Below are 20440 nucleotides of genomic sequence, written 5' to 3' on the forward strand. Positions count from 1 at the left end.
AAATCTCCTTCGGTGTGACGTTTTACACTAATTTATTGTTAATATCTTTTGATTTTTAAACACATATTAAATAAATTTATTATATTCACACAATAATTTACAATATGTACAACAAATAAACACATTAAAAAATTTCGGCATGTTGTTAATTCCCCAAGAGGAAAAGAAACCTGCTAATTCTTATATATTTCACACAAATTTTAAACTAATTCTTATGGATTTTCACACTTCTGGTTCTCGTACATTGCTGGCTTGTTAGTGCTGCACTGCACGTCCTTCGATCCAACACTAGGGAAAAGACGGAAACATTGAACAAAGGGTTTTTAACGTTAATTTATGCTAAGAATCGGACAGAGGCCAGGTTAGCCAATCCATGAACTCACTAATTAAAAACTCTTTTCACTTCTTTTTAGGATCGTATGCCAAGGACAGGTAGTTTAGACTTTAGATGTACAATCCTTTTGCCCCAAAAAAATGAGAAAAAAGAAAAAGAATACAACCCTCGATGCGTGTCATATGTTATGTTAGTTTGATGCAGACGAGGTTTCAAAGGCATGGTATATGTTGTCGGCAGATTGTTGCTTTGGAATTTTACCATTTTTCATAAATTGTTAATCTTAACATTTTACCATTTAATTTAATATGGTTGAAAAGGAGGAGAAAACATTCCTCGAGATAGGTATAAAAAAATATTATCTTGAAAGTCTGAAGTTTTGATAATTACTGCTTATTTTTAGGGCCACCACTATTCACAATTACAGCTTATTTTTCAGCCCAGCCCAGCCTAGCCCAGCCCAATCACCAGAATAGGGAATGAGCCCATAGAATACAGAATTACTATTACTATTACTATTAAAATGAAAAAAAGGAAAAAGAAAAGGCTGAAACGGGAAATTGGATTTTTTTTTTCAGGGTAATGATATTTAATTTGAATTATCAATAATGGTTGGGTTAAGAAATTCAATCCAATTTAAGTTTGATTTTGAATTAATTTTTTTTTTAATTTTCATTGTACCTTCACTCTCATTTCAGCCGGAAGTTTCGATCCCCTGTCGGTACAGAAAGGAAAAAAGGTATTGAAAACGTTTGGACCGTCAAAAGAACCGGGTCTGGTTTTGGAAACCACTTGAACCGGATGGTATCGACCCAGTTGCCGGTTCCAACACTGTCGTCGTGAACCGATCTTTCTTCCCCTATCTATATAACACAGGGAACAATTCATTCTGTGAAAGGGAATCGTCTGCTCTTTCACAATCGCACCTGATCGCAAGTCCAAAAGAATCAATTTGTCCAATTCCTCCACGATTGCCCACCCTCCACCAGGTTTCATCCCTTCTCTTTCCGTAATACACACATGCATACATACAGATGGCTATATTTGCTGTGGTTCCATGCAATTGCACTGTATCGATAAGTTCAATGTAGTCCCAGATTCTTGTTTCATCGTGATGTATTAGCGTCTCTTTCGCTTTATCTCTTCAATTCGGTACGTAATGGTTTTGGGTTTGTTATGAAATTTGTTATGGCGTAAGAAGTAGCTGTCTTGCTTTTGTGGTGATTTATAGGTTTTAGAAATACGGAAGATGAAAGTGCATTTGTGGCTTAGTGCGCTGGGTTTCTAGTATTTTAGAATTGTGGGTATCGCGTCTTTTGTGCATTTTTATTCTTTTCAATATCCTGGGTATTGTATATTACAATTGGTTTCACGAACTTTCTTTTTCTCTTCCAGTTAATTCTAGTAACGTAGCAATAAGTATGAATAACGTAAGAACTTTAGTTGGGAACGCAATGGTAGTTTAATGCACGAAGTTCAGCAGAAGAAGGGAAAAAGGGGGGAAAAACCTCTTGGTCATGTTTGGTACTTTGGTTTTATTCTGTTCTCACTGGTTGAATTTTATTATGTTCACAATATTTCGTGTTTTTGACATCAGGAATGGTAGTTTGATGCAAAATGTTCAACGGAAGGAGAGAGAGAGGGGGGGGGGGGGGGGGGGGGTGTTTGTGAACCTCTTGGTCATGTTTGGTTGTATTCTGTTCTCATTGGTATATTGCTTAGGAGTGTTTACTATTAGTTTATATATGTGAGAAAATAATTATGAGAGAAAAATCTAAGAGATTAGTCTCTCTTAGCTTGTTATTTATAATAGGCATAACGGGTCTTAAACACTTACGGGCTTAACCTATGGGCTTAATCTAATTATAAATAATTACAAATAAAACACACACATACAATAATTACAATATTTACAATTATACTAATAATTCTAACACTTCCTCTCAAGCTGAAGCATGGATATTATATGCACCAAGTTTGTTACAAATATATTTCACTCAAGGACCCTTTAGAGACTTGGTGAAGACATCTACAAGTTGATCATTGGAGTTAACACACTCTGTAACAATAACACATTCAACCAGCTTTTCTCTAATAAAGTGACGGTCGATTTCAATATGCTTAGTCTGTTCATAGAACACTAGATTGAAAGCAATGTGTAAGACAGCCTGATTATCACAAACAAGCTTCATAGGGGACACTTCACAAAACTTGAGTTCCTGCAAAAGTTGTTTCTGCCAGATGAGCTCACAAATTGCATTAGCCATAGCTCGATATTCTGTCTCTGCACTAGATCTAGCTACTACATTCTGTTTCTTACTTTTTCCAGAAATCAGATTTCCCCCCACAAGAACACAATACCCAGAGATTAACCGACGATCAGAAGGAGATCCGGCCCAATCTTCATCTGCATAATAACAAATATCCGTGTGTCCTTTATCCTCATAGAGTAGCTCTTTACCTGATGCTCTTTTGATATACCTCAGAATCTGGATAACAACATCCTAGTAAGAATCACATGGAGAACTGAGGAACTAACTACACTCACAGCAAAAACAATGTCGGGACGAGTGACTGTGAGATAATTTAACTTGCCTACCAGTTTCCTATACCTTCCAGGATCTGAATAAAGCTCCCCCTGTCCCGGCAAGAGTCAGACATTCGGATCCATTGGGGTGTCAACTAGTTTGTAGTTCACCATACTAGTTTCTTCTAAGATGTCAAGGGCATACTTCCTCTGAGAAATTGAGATACCATCTCCTGATTGAGCAATTTTAATGCTCAAGAAATATTGAAGTCCGCCTAGGTCTTTGATCTGAAAGTGTTGATATAGATGTTCCTTCAACTTCTGTATTTCAACCTAATCACTCCTTGTGATAACAATGTCATCTACATAGACAACAAGATAGATACAAAAGGAAGAAGAATGACGATAGAAAATTGAATGATCAACTTCACTTCGAGTGAGACCAAAACCTTGAACCACAGTGTTGAACCTGCCAAACCATGCCCATGGAGATTGTTTCAGACCATAGAGAGACTTTTTAAGTTTGCAGACTACACTGAACTCCCCCTGAGCAACAAAACCAGGTGATTTCTCTCTATATATACCTCTTCCTGCAAATCACCATGAAGAAAGGCATTTTTAATATCGAGCTGATAGAGTGGCCAATGACGCGTGGCAGCCAGAGAGAGAAAAAGGCGAACATAGGCTATTTTCATAACATGAGAGAAGATATCACTGTAATCTAGCCCATAGATCTGTGTAAAGCCTTTGGCAACCAAGCGGGCCTTGAGATGTTCCACCTATCCATGAGGACCCATTTTGGGAGTGAATACCCACTGGCAACCAATGGGGGTCTTTCCTAGTGGTAAAGGCACCAAATCCCAAGTATCATTCGAATGTAAGGCATCAATCTCATCCAATATAGCCTGACGCCAACTAGGATGGGATAGGGCTTCACCTGTGGTTTTAGGAATAGAAACATAGGAAAGACTCGAAACAAAGACACTATAAGAAGGAGACAAACGGTCATAGTATAAAAAGCTATAAATAGGATGGGGATTATGAGTAGATCGTATATCCTTGCGAAGAGCAACAGAGAGATTGTTGGGCTTAGGATCCGGGGCAGAAGGGACCACAGACGGAGAGTCCTGGGCTGGAGGAATGCTGGCGCCGGTAGTGGGATGAGGACGACGGTGATATGTAAGAAGTGGAGTCGTGGAAGGTGAACCAGAAAATGGTAGGGTAGGCGCCATAAAGGAGGAGGCAGACGGACCCGATGAGGACAACGAAAGAAAAGAAAAAGGAACAGGAAAAACCTGGTGAAGACTCTATGAATCAGTTTGAGCAATCGAAAAGAAAGACTATTGTTCAAAGAATGCGACATGAGTAGACATAAGATAGTGATTTAGCTTAGGAGAGTAACACTTATAGCCTTTCTGTAACCGGGAATAGTCAAGGAAGATATGCTCGAGAGATTTTGTAGCAAGTTTATCCTGTCCAGGTGAAAAAGAATGCACAAAACAGATACATTCAAAAACACGAAGAGGAATAGAATAAAGCGACTGTGTAGGGAACAAAAGGGAATGAGGAATTTGATCCTGTAACGTTGAAGATGGCATGCGATTGATTAGATAATATGCAATTAAAACAATATCTCCTCAAAATTTGGTGGGAAGATTAGCATGTAAAAGGAGCGTTCGTGTAGTTTCAATAAGATGTCGATTTTTATGCTTAACAACGCCATTTTGTTGAGGTGTGTAAGAACAAGAGAATTGATGCATGATGCCATTAGCAATCATAAAGGTAGTAAATTGAGAAGAAAAATACTTAGGGGCATTATCACTACGTAAGGCATGTATAGAAACTCCAAACTATGTTTTTATTTTAGCAGTAAATGTCTGAAATATAGAAAACAACTCGGATTGACTCTTCATAAGAAACAACTAGGTGCAACGAGAAAAGTCATCAATAAAAGTAACGAAATATGAAAGACCAAAAGTAGAATTGATGCGACTGGGCCCCCAAACATCAGAGTGCACAAGGGAAAAGGGAGCCTCAGCCCTATTATTGACCTGACAAGAAAAAGAATTATGACAACAATTTCTCCAGTTTGGACAACAAACTAGGAACTAATTTCTCCAGTTTGGAGAGGTTGGGATGACTGAGATGATAGTGGAGAAGATCTAGGGAAGCGGCACTAGTGTAAGTTACAGGTGAACTAGGCACAACAAGATGATAGTGACCTTGTGACTCACACCCGACGCCAATCGTTTGCCCCGTACCCTAGTCCTGAACACAAACAGAGGTAGGAGTAAAGATAATAGAACAATTAAGGGTTTTGGTGAATTGGCTAACTGAAATCAAATTAAAAGGACTATCAGGAACATATAAAACATAATTTAATGAGAAAGATGAGGTAGGTGTGATTTGGCCGATCCCATTAACTACAGTTTTGGTACCATCAGCTAGGGTGACAGTAGGCAAGGTATCAAAATAGGTAAGTGAGGAGAAAAGAAGTTCATTGCCACACATATGGTCAATGGTGCCAGAATCTATAATCCAAGGGCCAACAGATGAGTCTTGAACAACACAAGCAACGAGATTACCAAGAGGAGATTGTTGGGTGGCCTGGAACTTCAGGAAGACATCATACTCAACTACAAACATAGGTACCAATTGCGAACTTGGTGGAGATTGAGTAGGACTAGGATTGCTATGAAATACATGAGCTGCACTGATAGATGATGGATGTGGAGCAGCTGGCCGACCATGTTTCTTCCAACATTTGTCCTCAAGATGATCCAGTTTCTTACAAAAGGCACATTGTGGATGTGAGCGACTATTATTGTGTCCTCTATTTCCTCCTAAGGTGGAAGCTGTGACACAATAGCTAAAAATTCAGTTGGAAGAACAACATGAGAAAAAGATGACATATCATGCGCACCTGTCATATTCAACAACCTTTTAAAAGAGTCCTTCATGGTAGGACTAGCGGAGAAAGTAATAACCATAAAAAACTTTTCTCGTTGAGCAATTTGTTCGGTGCTGGTCATAGTAAGAGGAAGAGTAGGATCAAATTCTTGCATGAGAGCCCGAACCTGTCCTAGATAAGATTCCATGGTCGACTCTTGCTTGAGATTCTTGATATTAGAGACCATAGTGTACAAATGTTAGATGTTGTTTGTAACACTTTTCAACTTCCTTCCACACATCAACACAAGTTTCAAATGGGTGAAAGAGCTGCATGATGGATAGATTAATAGACTGCCATAGGAGGTTTTACATAACTGGCCATGGATTTGTTCCTATCTAGCCCGGCTAGTTTCTGACACACTTTCAACCTTTGTGGTAAGATGATCTGCTTGGCCTTGCCCTTTGAACCACATTTTGACAGAGGTTATCCATGAGAGATAATTGACAGACCCTATCAACTTGACAATGGTAATATTGATTGTCCCAATATTGGAGATAGTAAAGAATTGAGAGGTAGCATGGGCAATAGATGCTGAAGCGGGAGTAGCATCAGCATAAATAACGTCACTGAGATCAGACATAGCGAGGACTTTAACACCGGAAACAGCTTGAGGGGTTGTTGGAGATCAGATTTGGAGAAGCTGGAGAGAAGTGATTGGCGGACGCGTTACACGTGTCGACGCGTGGAGGTGGAGGTAGCACATAGCGGCAAAGCATGGGTGGTCCGTTGGCAGCGGGTCTTCAATGATTGGTCGATCTGATGGCAGTGAACCCTAAGGTGGAGGCGGTGTTAGCAAGTGGTGGCCGGACAATGGTGTTCTGGGATGGGCAGTGACAGCGATGGTTAGGGTTTGAATGTTGTTGGAAAAATATACACAACGACGGCTAGGGTTTTTTTCTCACCGGTGGCTCTATACCATGTGAGAAAATAATTATGAGAGAAAAACCTATGAGATTAGTCCCTCTTAGTTTGTTATTTATAATAGGCATAACGGAACTTAAACATCTACGGGTTTAACCTATGGGCTTAATCTAATTATTACAAATAAAACACACACATACAATAATTACAATATATATAATGATACTAATAATTCTAACAAAACATAATCTTTTGGAATTGTGTAGGAGACTGTTGACATAATTTAGTTTAATAGGAATTCTTGTGCCTAGAAATATTTTTTTACCCTGGTAGTATTTTATCAGTGCATGTACCGAACGGTTGTGAGATTGGTGCCTTGTTGTGGAAGATAAAATATCTAGGAAGAAAATGAAAAGTGAGAGAAGCTATCATTACCGCTGCCAGAGATGAAAAAAACATGTGTGATGATTTGTGGACATAGATCCAAATTGCATATTGTCAGGAATGGTTGGTGCTTTCCTTAATGGACAATGAGTAATCAAAAACCTCTTAACTGAAGAAAAGGAAATAAAGTATGGGTAGTGACTAATGGCATTGTTAGTCGCTTAAGATGCGTAAAGTGCTTTGATCTATAGACAATCACCTTATCCAACATTTATGGTGAGCCATTCCTATAGTGTGTAATGGGCACAAGTATAAGCATTGTGTATTAAGGTGGATTCCTCAAATTAGATGCTTTTGAGGTAAACTTGCAAAATAGATTTAAATGGTTAACTATTCCATAGATCCTCCTCTTCTTGGGTAGGTTTGAGGCTCTTATTTTCTGAAGTGTTTCTTATATTGATTACTCATATGCTCATTTTGTCTTAGCTAGAGAGGTAAGGTTGAGCTTGGTGAGGTTGGAATCATTGTCTTGTACTCTTCCTTTTGTTCCCCCTCAAACTTCAGCTAGGTTCTGTACCTAAGCATCAGCATTAGCTTTTTCCTTTGTGTGGAGAATGTGGATGAAGTAGTGGGTTGAAATTTGGAAGTAGGGGTTAGAGGGTTATATAACCGCAGTTAACTTTTTTGTGTAATTTGTGATTATGAACGTGTGTAGCCAGTATTGGTCTATAGTTATAGCAATGGACACAATTTCAATCAAGGACCTCTTTTTCTCAACTCACTAAATTAATAATATGTAGTTATGTATATATTTAGCTTGCTCACATTAGATGCCCACCCTCACTTGCAATTTTTCCTTACTTATCCCAAGGTAAAGAAGAGCATTTACATTGATTTTGAATGTAAATAAATCATAACAAGTAGAACCATGGCACAATTTATTGTCCATTCCCTTCATTAAAGGAATTACAAATGAGTGTTCTAGCGTTCAGCATGAGAACTCATGAATTCTTAGCACTTGACAAAACCATCTTTATGTACTTTGAACTTACGAAATTGGTTAATTTGAATTGTTATGTCAGTTATACCTATTTGTTTATGCTCAAGTTATGTTTGAATTTAGGAAGAACCATTAATGTTGAGACGTGATTCACATGTTACTTATTGGGTTGGTAAGAGTTGGATGATGTATATTACTTGTTAAAAACTTCTCCGTAAATAAATTTTGCTCTTTTTAGTTGTGGGATGGGATTGAAGCAATCATATCAATTGTCAAACATCCCTAATATTGTCCCATGTGCTAATTTTTACCTGGAGGAATGTATTTAACTTGTGTATCACATTGTTTTCTATTTCCTAAACTTGTCATTTTACCTAGCTATATAACCTAAGAAATGCCAAACTGTTTACCGATTAACCCAAAATTAATTACTTGAATAAGAAATAAAATACCAAGATATGTAGATATGGAGAACTATGTAAGGTCATATGTCAAGCAATTTGTAACTAAGGACAGAGAAGAGGAGAGAAGCAAGGAAAATGCCCACTTAATAGTGGTTTTGCCAATCTTATGCCCACATCTATTTCAGAAGACTCATTTAGATGCTTCACCATTTGTTAGAAAGTATATCAATTCCTAAATTTTGGAAGCCAGTGATCACACCAAATGTTTTATTCCAAAAAAAACACTTAACACACAGAAAGAGAAAAACTCTAATATACACCTGTTTTTGGTCCAAGGAAAGCTCACTTGTATTTGAAGAGATTCACTCAATATCATTTACAACCCCACTATTCTATCAATGCTTGAAGTGCAGCTCACAAGAATTGAATGCAAGAGGCTTTAGGACTTGAAACCTGAAGATCTTTGGATTTTTCTCTGTGAATGCTTGGGTTATATTTATTAGTGATATTTTACTCCTTTTATAGTTCGTTAGGTGGAGAATTTTGTTTGGGGGCATTTAATGCTAATGTAGCCGTTAAGTTCAATATTTTTCTACAGCAAAATTCAAATTCCTGATGGAGTCTGATACCATGGTGCTTTCTATTGACCTGCCTTCCTTTGGTGGGAGTGCTTCACCTCTCAGCATATTTATGTCGAGTCCATAATAACCCAGTCTCATGTTCATATTTTTCAGAAATAACCCACCCTTGCTATTTTAGCATCGCTCTATTCCCACCTTGGTGGGTCAACTCCATTATTCTTAGACAAGTTTGGGGCTCCCTGCACATTTTGCAGACTTCATTTTGAGCTTGTGTTGGTTCCCCCTTTTTTGCTTATGCTGCTGAAGCTGCACTAGTTTTATGTGGATTCCATTGTGATGGCCATGACTACCACTCATAGTTTTGAAAGGCGCGAGGCGCAAAAGGTCCTGGAGCTTGAGGCGCGAGGCGCGCCTTTGCGAAGCGAGGCGCATCTTTTAAGAAAAAAACTCAAAATCTTGTAAAATCATAAACAACTATCAAATTATCAATAATAACACATTCATATCATTCATGATTCATTATCTTCAAATTCTATAAACAAACAACATCAAAGTTAATTCATTCATCATGCAAATTCTAAACTAGAAACATCATCAAAGTTCAAACTTAAAGTCTCAAACTTTACCAAGTACCAATTATAATGCAAAGTTCTAAACAAATACATAAACACTACAAGTTCACAATCAATATAAAGAAGTTTTTTAATCAATCATCATCAAGGAGATCATCAACATCAAGGTCAATATCTTCATCATCCCCTTCAATCACCCCTTCATCTTCTTCTTCATCTCTCAATTCTTCTCCCTCTTCCAAGTCTTCATCATCTTCGGTCTCTGTCTCACTTTCCTCCTCCTCTTCAATCTCTTGAGTTACTCGCCGCTTTGAAGTCGAAGCCGATGTTGATCCCAATTGTGATCGAGTTTGTTTAGTTCTAAATTGATAACTAGGCTCTCCAACTCCTGCAGCCGCAGCAACATTACTCCATGTCAACCCATCCCCAACGTCATCTGGAAAAACAGTTTCATCATCTTTGTCATTCTCCTCATCAAGTTTTCCAGTCAACCATTCATTGCTTTCATCAATGTCGGTCAATATGATAGGGTCAATGGTATCACGCATTTGATACCGACGCCTCAATGCTCTATTGTATTTTACAAACACTAAGTCGTTTAAACGAAGTTGATCAAGCCTGTTTCTCCGTTTAGTATGAAGCTGCAACAATTTATGCAAAAACATACTAAGAATAAGCTGTATGAAACAAACCAACTACTAATAAAAATTGTAAGTGTTATATATATGTACAATGCACTTACATTTTCAAACACACTCCAATTACGTTCACACCCAGATGAACTACAAGTCAAGCTAAGAATTTTAATTACAAATTTTTGCAACGTGGGTGTTGACATTCTATATGAAGCCCACCATTTAGCTGTCCAATAAAATTCATGGGTTAGTAACGTTAGTTATTATCTATTATCTAGAATGATTATATATATAATGTAATATATATATATATGTGTGTACCTGGTGATTTCTCAGCTCTCTTTCTAATAGCCATATAGTTTCCAAAGAACTCATTTGCATTGTTATACATCGAAAGCTTAGCATCAATTTGGTCTTGAACCTTTATATCTGGATTTAACTTTCTAATGCATTCATATAAGCCAGTCATGATCTCTGGATCTATACGTTCAGCCTTGTAGAAATATTCTGGGTTCAAGTACCAACCAGCTGCGAGCAAGGGGCGATTAAGCTGAACATCTCATCAATTATCAATGATCTGAAAAATGGGTGCATACTTCTTTTCATCCCCATTAAAAGAGTTAGCAATCGCTTCTTTGGCCCTATCCATGGCCTCATATATGTATCCCATAGCAAGCTTCTTCTCACCATCCACTAAGCGCAATACACGCACCAATGGACCAGCCACCTTTAAAGCAAATACAACATTGTTCCAAAATGAAGGCATCAAAATCACTTCTACAACCTTTTTAGCCCCCGCTTCTTTTACCCACTTGCTTGTCATCCACTCCTCAGAGGTAAACATCCTTCTAAGGTTGCTTTTCAGACTATGCATCCTGCCCAAAGTGATAAAGGCAGTTGCAAACCGTGTTTTTGCAGGCCTCAACAACTCTTTCTTGTCAGTAAACCTTCTAAGCATGTTTACTAGACCCGAATGAGTATAGATATAGCTATTCACCATAACAGCTCTCTCAAATGTCTTCTTCATATTAGGCAACTTGAAAATATCTTCCAACATTAAATCCAAGCAGTGCGCTGCACATGGTGTCCAAAACAACGTAGGATATTTTGCCTCCAAAAATCTTCCTGTTATTATTTAGAGTGAAATTAACAAGATATTAGTAAATAATAAATATCTAATGAATATTCAAATTGTTCTATTTATAAACATAATACAAATTACAAAAATGAATTTCATACCTGCTAAAACATTGTTTGAAGCACTATCAGTGACCACTTGCACCACATTTCTTACTCCAATCTTTTCCACACATTTACTTAATAATTGAAACATCTTTTCCCCAGTCTTTGAATAACTAGAACCATCAACAGACTCCAAGAACATACTTCCTTTAGGAGAATTGACTAAAAAGTTAATCAATGTCCTTTCTCTCTTGTCTTTCCAGCCATCTGACAAAATGGAACATCCATATTTGGCCCACACCTCTTCATGATCTTTCATCATTTCACGAGTGGTTTCCACCTCTTGTTTGAGAAGGGGAACCCTGACTTCATGGTAACTAGGCGGCTTCACACCCGGACCATACTGACCAACTGCTTCTATAAATACTTCAGAACTGTCATATGTCACTGCATTGAATGGAATGCTTGCATCATACATCCATCGTGCAAAGCTTCTACAAACTCGAGCTCTTAACTCTTTTTTTGCAAAATCATGCTCACCCAACCTTGTTTGCTTTCCTTTGCCCTTGCTTTTCAACACATTAACTTCTGGGTCTTTAAGAAAAACATCAAGTGGACCCTTTTGTGTTGGCCCTTTAACACTACCAACACTACCAGTACCGCTTCCACTTCCGGTAGATACATTGGGTCTTTTTCTACTTTGAGGCAGCGGCTTATCATCATCATACCCTTCACCAAATTGAAGATCATTATCTAACGATGCTATATTTCACTCATCCCTGTTTTTTTTTTTCTTTTACATGTACTCTCCAATCTCTTCTTTTACTGATGGAGGACATTTTGGACAAGCTTTAGTATTCCTAAAACCGCTCACAAGATGTTGTTTCGCCCGAAATATACCACCTTTTGTTACTTTACGACAAAATTTACATGTGGTGGTATTTCTATCATTAGGATCAGCTTCAAAATAATTCCATGCCGGGTCCGTTTTGGAAGTGGTTGACGACATTTATTGGGCTGTTGCAACACAGTTCCAATTTCCACAAAATTCTCCTAATGATAGAAATAAACTATAAAGACTTAAAGAAAATTTCAGCAACTAGCTGCCAGCAAAATAAATTAGGCAAAAATGCAAGAAATAAACAAATAAAATACAAGTAAAGAACTTACAATATAGGAGAAGACGTGGGCAAACTTGGCAGAGGAGAATAGAAGAAGAGGGCGCGGCTGGAGAGTGGAGAGGAAAGGAAGAGGAAGATCAAGGGGTCGCGGCTAGAGAGGAGAGGAAGCTGGAGAGGAGAGGAAGAGAGGAGGCACTGGCAGGCGCGGCTGGAGAGTGGAGAGGAAAGGAAGAGGAAAATCAAGGGGTCGCAGTTGGAGAGGAGAGGAAGCTAGAGAGGAGAGGAAGAGAGGAGGCACTAGCAGGCGCGGTTGGGGCTAGAGAGGAAGAGGAAGAGGAAGATCGAGTGAGCAGCGAGCTGGAGAGGAGAGGAAGAGAGGAGGCAGGAGCGGTTGGGGCTAGAGAGGAAGAGGAAGATCGGGCGAGCTGGAGAGGAGGGGGTCGTGGCTGGAGAGGAGAGGAAGAGAGGAGGCAGGAGCGGCTGGGGCTAGAGAGGAAGAGGAAGATCGGGCGAGCGAGCAGCGAGTTGGAGAGGAGAGGCAAGCGCGGCTGATGCTAGAGTCGGGAGGAGTGAGGAGTGACTGGGCTGCAACATTTAGTTAGAAGACCTAGGTTTCATGAGGCGCACCTAGGCGTGCCTCACGCCCCATCGCCTAGGCGCGTGAGGCGAGAGCCTCGCCAAAACCGCCTCGCCTCGGCCCAAGCGAGGCGCCAAACTGGCGCCTCGCGCCTAGGCGCGCCTTTGATAACTATGCTACCACTTTTATCTTTATGAAAGGAGGACCTCAAACACTTGGAAACTTATTGATTTTAATTTCAACTTGATTACATGATTCTTGAAGTAAGACCATTAATGATGTGAATAACTGAGGAAATTCAAAACTTCTTTAGGGAAGGCCTTAAAGAGTCACACTTCCTTTGAACTAGCTATTTCAAAATCTTAAAAAGAGTTGCGCTTAACTTTTGGATTGGCTTCTTGACTCCTAAAGGAGTACTTATTCCTGATTTTTTTTTCAAATGTTCAACATGAAGCAATATATACTCTTCAGAAGTTTTTCATTTTGGTGCACAAAGGTTAATGCATGCACTGCTAACTTTTTAGTTCAGTCTTAACTGTCAATCAAAATCAATACAATACTTTGCAGGATTCTTGAGTAAAAAGATCAACATAAGTTGGTGACCATTCTATGATTATGGTCATTGTTGGGTGGCTACTTGGCCCTAAGAGATATTGCTTGGGCAGCTTTGACTATCTAACATGTATACAAACATGGGAAATGGATACATTCTCATAGGACACACAAATAACAAAAAATAGGACATGGGATTTTGAATAATAGATAATGTAATCTTACATGCATTCTGGAAATAATATACATTCTGCATGATAAAAAGTGATGCAGGAGCAATAAAAAAAAATTATTACAAGGGTTATTTTTATAATTTTGCATATTTTATTATTTTCGCAGTCTTCTGGTCATGTTATTTTCATTTGTTTTCAAACTATGTTGTTATGGATTTTAGAGTCTTTATTAAAGTGACTACTCCTAGGCCCATGCCTTCCTTATGGGCCTAGGAGTAGTAGAAGGTGCCTAGCCCAACAAAGTTAGGAAACTAAAACGTAATCCTTGTGGGTTAAGTTAGGAGGACTATTTAAACAGTTGTAATGTTTTTCCTAGCGTTAATTTTTGAGTTTATTATTAGAAGAATTGTCTTCCTTGTTCTTGAATGCTTAACGACTCCTATTTGGCTGAGGAACTAGTCACTTTAGACTGTGTTTCAGATCTATTTTACCTTTCTTCTCTTAGGATTCTTTCTTTGCAACTAGGTAAATTTTATTCTAGACTCGTTCTAGATCAGAAAGTAAGGTGTCCAGAATCGGAGGATTAGGAGAGGAATTAGGAGATAAATAGAGCAGTTGTGTGTAGTTGAGTGTTATTTTTACAGTTGTGGAGTAGCTGAATGTTATTTTTTTACAGTTGTTATTTCTTACAGTTATTTACAGCAGTAAATAACTGATGGGATAACAATTATCTAAAGCTATGCCTCTATGTGCCGAGAATTATCAAGAAATTGTTTCAAGTTTTTGTCATTTTCTCTCTATCTATTTTGTTTTCCCTTTGTTCTTCTCCCTACTTTCTCCCTAACTTCTCTCATTTCTCTCTCTATTCTCTATTTTCCTCTGTTCCTCTCTCTGTTTTTTCCCAAAATTTTCTCTTCCTCTCTCTCTTTCTTCCTTCTTTCATGACTATCAACTAGAAATCTTAAATTCAAAACTTAGGTCCTGACAATTAGTATCAGAGCAGTTGGTTCTTGGATTGCTGATCACGACAACTTGCATCTACAAGTTTTGGAACTATGGTGGATGGTATTTGAATAAAACAATTGGAGGCATAGGTCAATCAGATTAACTCCTTGATCAACCAGGTTAACTCCTTGGTGACAAATATGCAAAAACCCGAATAGAGGCCTTGGAAGAAGGATCGAGTAAGCATCACGAAGCAATTCAATCATTGGAGAACAAGTTAGATGCTTCAATAGATGGTCTGGCTAAAAGACTCGATTGGTTTTTGCAGATATTTTCTAAGATTCCACAACTAAGCCTACTAGAGGATTTTTTATCTGAGGAGAATGCTGATCCAATTCTAGAAGGTATTGATGGTGATGCTGCTGACATGACATGTCCTAAGCAATCTACAGATGAACATAGCAAAGTGCCTAGTTCAAGCAACAACAAAGATGTTCATGACTAGGATTTGAATCTATTCAAATCATATGACCTTGTCTTCGTCACAAGCTCAATGAACACAGCCAAAGATCCTCTCCCTTTAAAGCATCTCTCTCTACTTGATCATGGAGAGGCTCAACCACTTGTAGGCATTTTTGATCCAAAGGACATTACAGCTTGAGGTGGTTTTAGGTTTGTTCAGGAAGGTCAAATTGTTCCAACTAAACCAACTCAAGAACTTTCACTTGAGATGGAAGATTTGGATATCCCATGGAGTGATTTGGTTCTGAAAGAGAGATTCAGAGCAGGTTCCTTTTGTGTTGTCCATTGTGGTGATTGGCAGGGCTCAAATGTTGCTATAAAGATTCTTATGGATCAAGATTTCCATCCAGAGCAATTGAAGGAATTTTTGAGGGAGGTCACAATTATGAAACACCTGCAACATTCAAATCTTGTTCTTTTCATGGGTGATTTTAAGTCTCCAAATCATTTGGTTGACAAGAAGTATACAGTAAAGGTTTGTGATTTTGGCCTATCCCGTTTAAAAGCTAGCTCATTTCTTTCTGCAAAATCAACAGTAGGAACTCTTAAATGGATGGCTCCAAAAGTTCCCGGTGAGGAACCATCCAATGAGAAGTCAGATGTACACATCTTTGGTGTGAAATTATGGGAAATTGCATGGAATTCCACACTCTATTGGTCTGATAGAAAACCATTGGCTCTGCTGATACTTCCAGTTCTACTTTACGTCCACTAATACTTGGGCATAATTGCCCGATTTGCTCAATCAAATTTCCCGTGCTGCTTAGTTTCTTTGATTTTCTTGAGAACAAGAAAATTTTGAAGGAAAGGGAAATGTTGAGAATCAGAGGATTAGGGGATGAATAGAGCAACTATGTGTAGTGGAGTGTTATTTTTACAGTTGTGGAATATTATTTTTTGCAGTTGTTATTTCTTACAGTTATTTACTGTTGTAAATAACTGATGGGATAGCAATTATATAAGGCTATGCCTCTATGTGCCAAGTTTCTATCATTCTCTCTCTATCTATTCTGTTTTTCCTCTGTTCTTCTCCCTACTTTCTCCCTAACTTTTCTCATTTCTCTCTCTATTCGCTATTTCCCTCTGTTCCTTTCTTTGTTTTCTCCCTAAATTCTCTCTTTCTCCCTCTCTTTCTTCCTTCTTTCATGACTGTCAATTAGAAATCCTAGATTCAAAAGGAAGATTAAAAAATTGTAAAACTTTATTTATAAAAAGTTTTAAGGAATAAGGTCTAGTAAATATAGATCTATATTGTTTTTAGTTTTGTGATTGATTTTCAACTTATTCTCTTTGAACTCATGGTGAAATTCTAGTTTGTTTAAGGGATTGACATGCAATACATGTGTGCCCCTCAAGTGTCTACAAAGTCTCCTATAGCAAAAAATTAAAAATAATTGCATATGTTTCCAACATGCATTTAGAAGTCTTTTGATGAGTATCATTATCCGACACTATCTCGCTTTTATATAAATGTTTGCTGAGAGATGATAATGTGTATGATCGATCATATAGATGCCTGCACAAATCTAGCGAGCATTTTGGTCTACACACTATCTTTTAGTGTTCATGTTATATCATTTTTCTTTTTAAAAAAAAAAAAAACTATTTCCTTCTCTATTGATGAATGTTTTTCAAATAGACTCTTAGGTCATGCAAATGTTACGCATTCTTATATTATGTTGGTCTTGATTTTGAATGGTATCAATTTTGTTTATTAATTTATTTCTTGCAATAAATAGTATCTTGTGATGATATGCTTTTGATGAGTATTAACATGATACAACTTGATACGTGTGATATTTGTTACTTCCCCCTTTATATTTGAGTTAATCTAAAAAAAAGTGTCCCCAATGCACAAGATGACTTTATTTGTACTAATGGCAAAGCATGACAAATTAGGTGAAGTGAAAAACCTATATTATAACTTTTGCATTATCTTACCTGCTTTTGAAATGCAGTTATGTCTCATGATTTCTGGATCATGAGAAGTGATAGGAATCCCTAAATTCACCACAAGGGATGATAGAATCCCCATCAAAAGCAAGGTTGAGTATTTTGACAAATGAAATTTTTCTGTAGATAGAGATGGTCACTTATGGCATGTGTTTCCTATTTGCACATCAAACACAAACTTGGAAGCCTTTGAAGTGTGACCTCATCTAATTAAGTTATTGGCCATCAAAGTTGTTATGATTAGGAGCTCTTTTGACAACTCAAACAATGTTTACAAGTGCCAATTCTCTCAACTCCTCTCTCGAAATCAATCCAAAACAATAGAAAATTAAATGCAACCAAATCAGAACAGAAATAAGAAACAAGAAAGAGAAATGCAACCCATAAGGTGCCAATTTTATCCTGATTCGAACTGGTTTACACCAGTTCTACATCCAACAGTCAAACACCCCCTCGAGCAGCTTTCTTTATTCAAAAAATGATCAGAATACAACAGAGATCCTTTCCTTCTATTTCCCGAGTACAACAGGACTTTGCCCCCCAAGATTACAAAGCTATCTCTCTAGCCTTTCTCTTTAGCAAACAATACTTGTTACAAACAGAAAATGAGAACTCTCTCTCTCTCTCTTTGCTACCCTTTGCTCTTTATTTATAACAGTGGGCAGATATCCCAATGAAGACTATTATATATTTACAGTTTTACCCCCCAACTCTAACTAATTACAAATTTGGGAAATAAACTTCTATTTAATACTTCATTGGCTCTTAAAATGCACTGTTGCTACCTTAACTAATCTTCAAGTATAACTCGAGACAAAATTTTAACGAAAGTATTTTATAAAATGTAAGACCAATAAAAGAAGTTTAGAGCATAAACTCCTAGTAAAAAAAATAATTATCATAAACCAAATTTATATAAAATGTGGGAGTTTCTCATCTTTCAGTCATGCTACATCTATTGAAATCAAACAAGTTAGATAGGTTGGAAGCCTATAACAGGGGTTGTTGGGCCATTGATAATTAAGAAACCTTTTTGGACAATAGGATAGTATTTGTGGTAGTGTTTAGAGTTGCTACTTTTGTTAACCCAAAGTGAGTCTCTAGCTGCTTCTATTGTGTTTTCTTTTTGGTTTAGAATCAGCAGACATTTAGAAATACCCAATTTTGTGAACATGGACTATATATTGCATAAGTTGATCTTGTTATGGGCCAAATGTTTGCTATTAGGTCATTTGACATTTATCTGTTTGTTTTAAAATTGTTTCGATGTCAAATCTATCTTCTTTGATGTCTTAGTTCTAGTTGGTATGAACTATGAAGTTGTCTTAAATTTTATACTAAAGGGGTGGCTCATGTTATGCACTTGCAAATAAAAAATTAGAAGATTTCATATAAATGCTCATTTGGTGGTGTTTGACAATTACATTTCAATTTTTAGTTTCTTTTAGGTAAAATTTAAACATGAATAGGTCTTGGCGTTGCGGTGATGGTATTTACAAATTTATTGTTATTGAGTTCAAATCTTGTTGGCAACTTGATATAGCTTTTTTTTTTATTCTAAACAAAATAAATAAAGGATATTTTGGGAATTCAATTTATTGACAAAGCTTCATAACACCAAAAGATAGTGTTTGCTTATATTATATAATATATATATCTACCCACTTTCTCTTTTAGTATACCGTTGAGTTTTCAAGAACTTGAGGTACTGTGTTTAAGATGTTGCTTAACTCCTGGGTTGTTTCTCTTCTTTCTAGTTATAAAAGCATTATTCCTTCTCACTGGTCACCAAATAGGAAGCCCTATAGTACCTAGTTAAATGCTACTACATCTAGTCTAGTTTGCAAGTCTGTTATGTGCCTTGAATTCCACTACTCCCTCAAAAACTTTGCTTCCCAGATATCGTGCAGCCCATTCTCGTTAAATCTAGCAACCAAGACAGAGAAATGATTCATCTCTCATCCCTTTCTTTGTGATGTTCCACATCTGGAAAGAAAGGAATAGAAGGGCCTTCAAGGATGAGGAGCATTCATTCCTTTTTATTAGGCCCTGTATTTTAGTTTTTCCTTTGCTGTGGCATTGTACTTCTGTTCACTTCTCTTACTGTTCTGTTTCTGTTGCTCCTTTTATTGGTGAGCTTCTTCTGAAGCCTTTGCTCTTTGTTTGCTGCTGGAAGTTGTACAGGGTTTTGACATTATTTCTTTTTTATATGTCAAAGCATGTAACAACCAAGACCTTCGATAAGTACAATGCTTAAACTTAACCATTATTGGAACTCGAGAAGTTATCTTTCTTATTTTTTTGCAAGTCAATAAGTTTTCTTTCTTGGAATCTGTATTCAGATAGAGTTGCTTTCCCTAGACCTGTGGCATTGTACTTCTGTTCACTTCTCTTACTGTTCTGTTTCTGTTGCTCCTTTTATTGGTGAGCTTCTTCTGAAGCCTTTGCTCTTTGTTTGCTGCTGGAAGTTGTACAGGGTTTTGACATTATTTCTTTTTTATATGTCAAAGCATGTAACAACCAAGACCTTCGATAAGTACAATGCTTAAACTTAACCATTATTGGAACTCGAGAAGTTATCTTTCTTATTTTTTTGCAAGTCAATAAGTTTTCTTTCTTGGAATCTGTATTCAGATAGAGTTGCTTTCCCTAGACCTGTGCTAGAGTCATATGGAGAGTTAGAATTTGTATATTGTGTTTATAAGTTAGAAAAAGCTTATGATAAGAGTCCCTAGAGATGTATTGTGAAGAGTTTTAGAGAAAAGAGTTAGTATTGCTTATACATAATCAAGTAGAAACATGAAGTAGGACTTATGGAGGAGATTCCAAGCTTTTTCAATTACAATTGGATTACATCAAGAATTTGCATTAAGACCTTACATCTTTGCTCTTGTGATGATGAACTCACAAAGTACTCCAAGGAGAAGTGCCTTAATGTAATGATCCACTTTAATTTGCACCAATCTAGGCCATTAAGGAGGACTAATGATGATGTGTCATTATAACTAATTGTTAACTATCATCTCATCTAAAATCTTAAGTTGTTAGATAGAGTATTAACTTTATTTTTTATACTATTATTTTACTCTCAACACACCCCCTCATGTGTTCAGGCTTCATAATAACTAGTCTGACCATGTGCAACAATTTAAATATTGGATTCG

At 37.3% G+C, this 20440-nt stretch overlaps 2 protein-coding genes across 3 annotated transcripts in view; one reads left to right on the forward strand and one right to left on the reverse strand.

Moving 5' to 3' along the window:
• Positions 1-1190: 1190 nt before the first annotated feature.
• Positions 1191-20440, forward strand: part of LOC127796267 (SNF1-related protein kinase regulatory subunit beta-3) — a 39274-nt gene continuing 20024 nt past the window's right edge. Inside the window, exon 1 of one of the 2 annotated variants that reach the window (XM_052328333.1) lies at positions 1191-1323. The gene's annotated coding sequence lies outside the window, so the exon portion shown is untranslated. The remainder of the gene's footprint in view (positions 1324-20440) is intronic. The other variant, XM_052328341.1, reaches the window with a different exon arrangement.
• Positions 10673-12512, reverse strand: LOC127796246 (uncharacterized). Its single transcript, XM_052328300.1, has 2 exons — positions 11491-12512; positions 10673-11376 (listed from the first exon to the last, which is right to left on the reverse strand). Exons 1-2 carry the CDS (start codon positions 11909-11911, stop codon positions 10814-10816), a joined length of 984 nt encoding a protein of 327 aa, XP_052184260.1. The 5' UTR covers positions 11912-12512; the 3' UTR covers positions 10673-10813.

The sequence above is a fragment of the Diospyros lotus genome, chromosome 1 (genome assembly GCF_014633365.1).
Source record: "Diospyros lotus cultivar Yz01 chromosome 1, ASM1463336v1, whole genome shotgun sequence".
Lineage (NCBI taxonomy): Eukaryota > Viridiplantae > Streptophyta > Magnoliopsida > Ericales > Ebenaceae > Diospyros > Diospyros lotus.

Coding starts and splice junctions, on each gene's coding strand:
- LOC127796246 (XM_052328300.1), bottom strand. CDS start 11,911: ATGTATGATGCAAGCATTCCATTCAATGCAGTGACATATGACAGTTCT. Junction 11,377..11,490: donor TTCAAACAATGTTTTAGCAG/GTATGAAATTCA, acceptor AAATAATAACAG/GAAGATTTTTGGAGGCAAAA.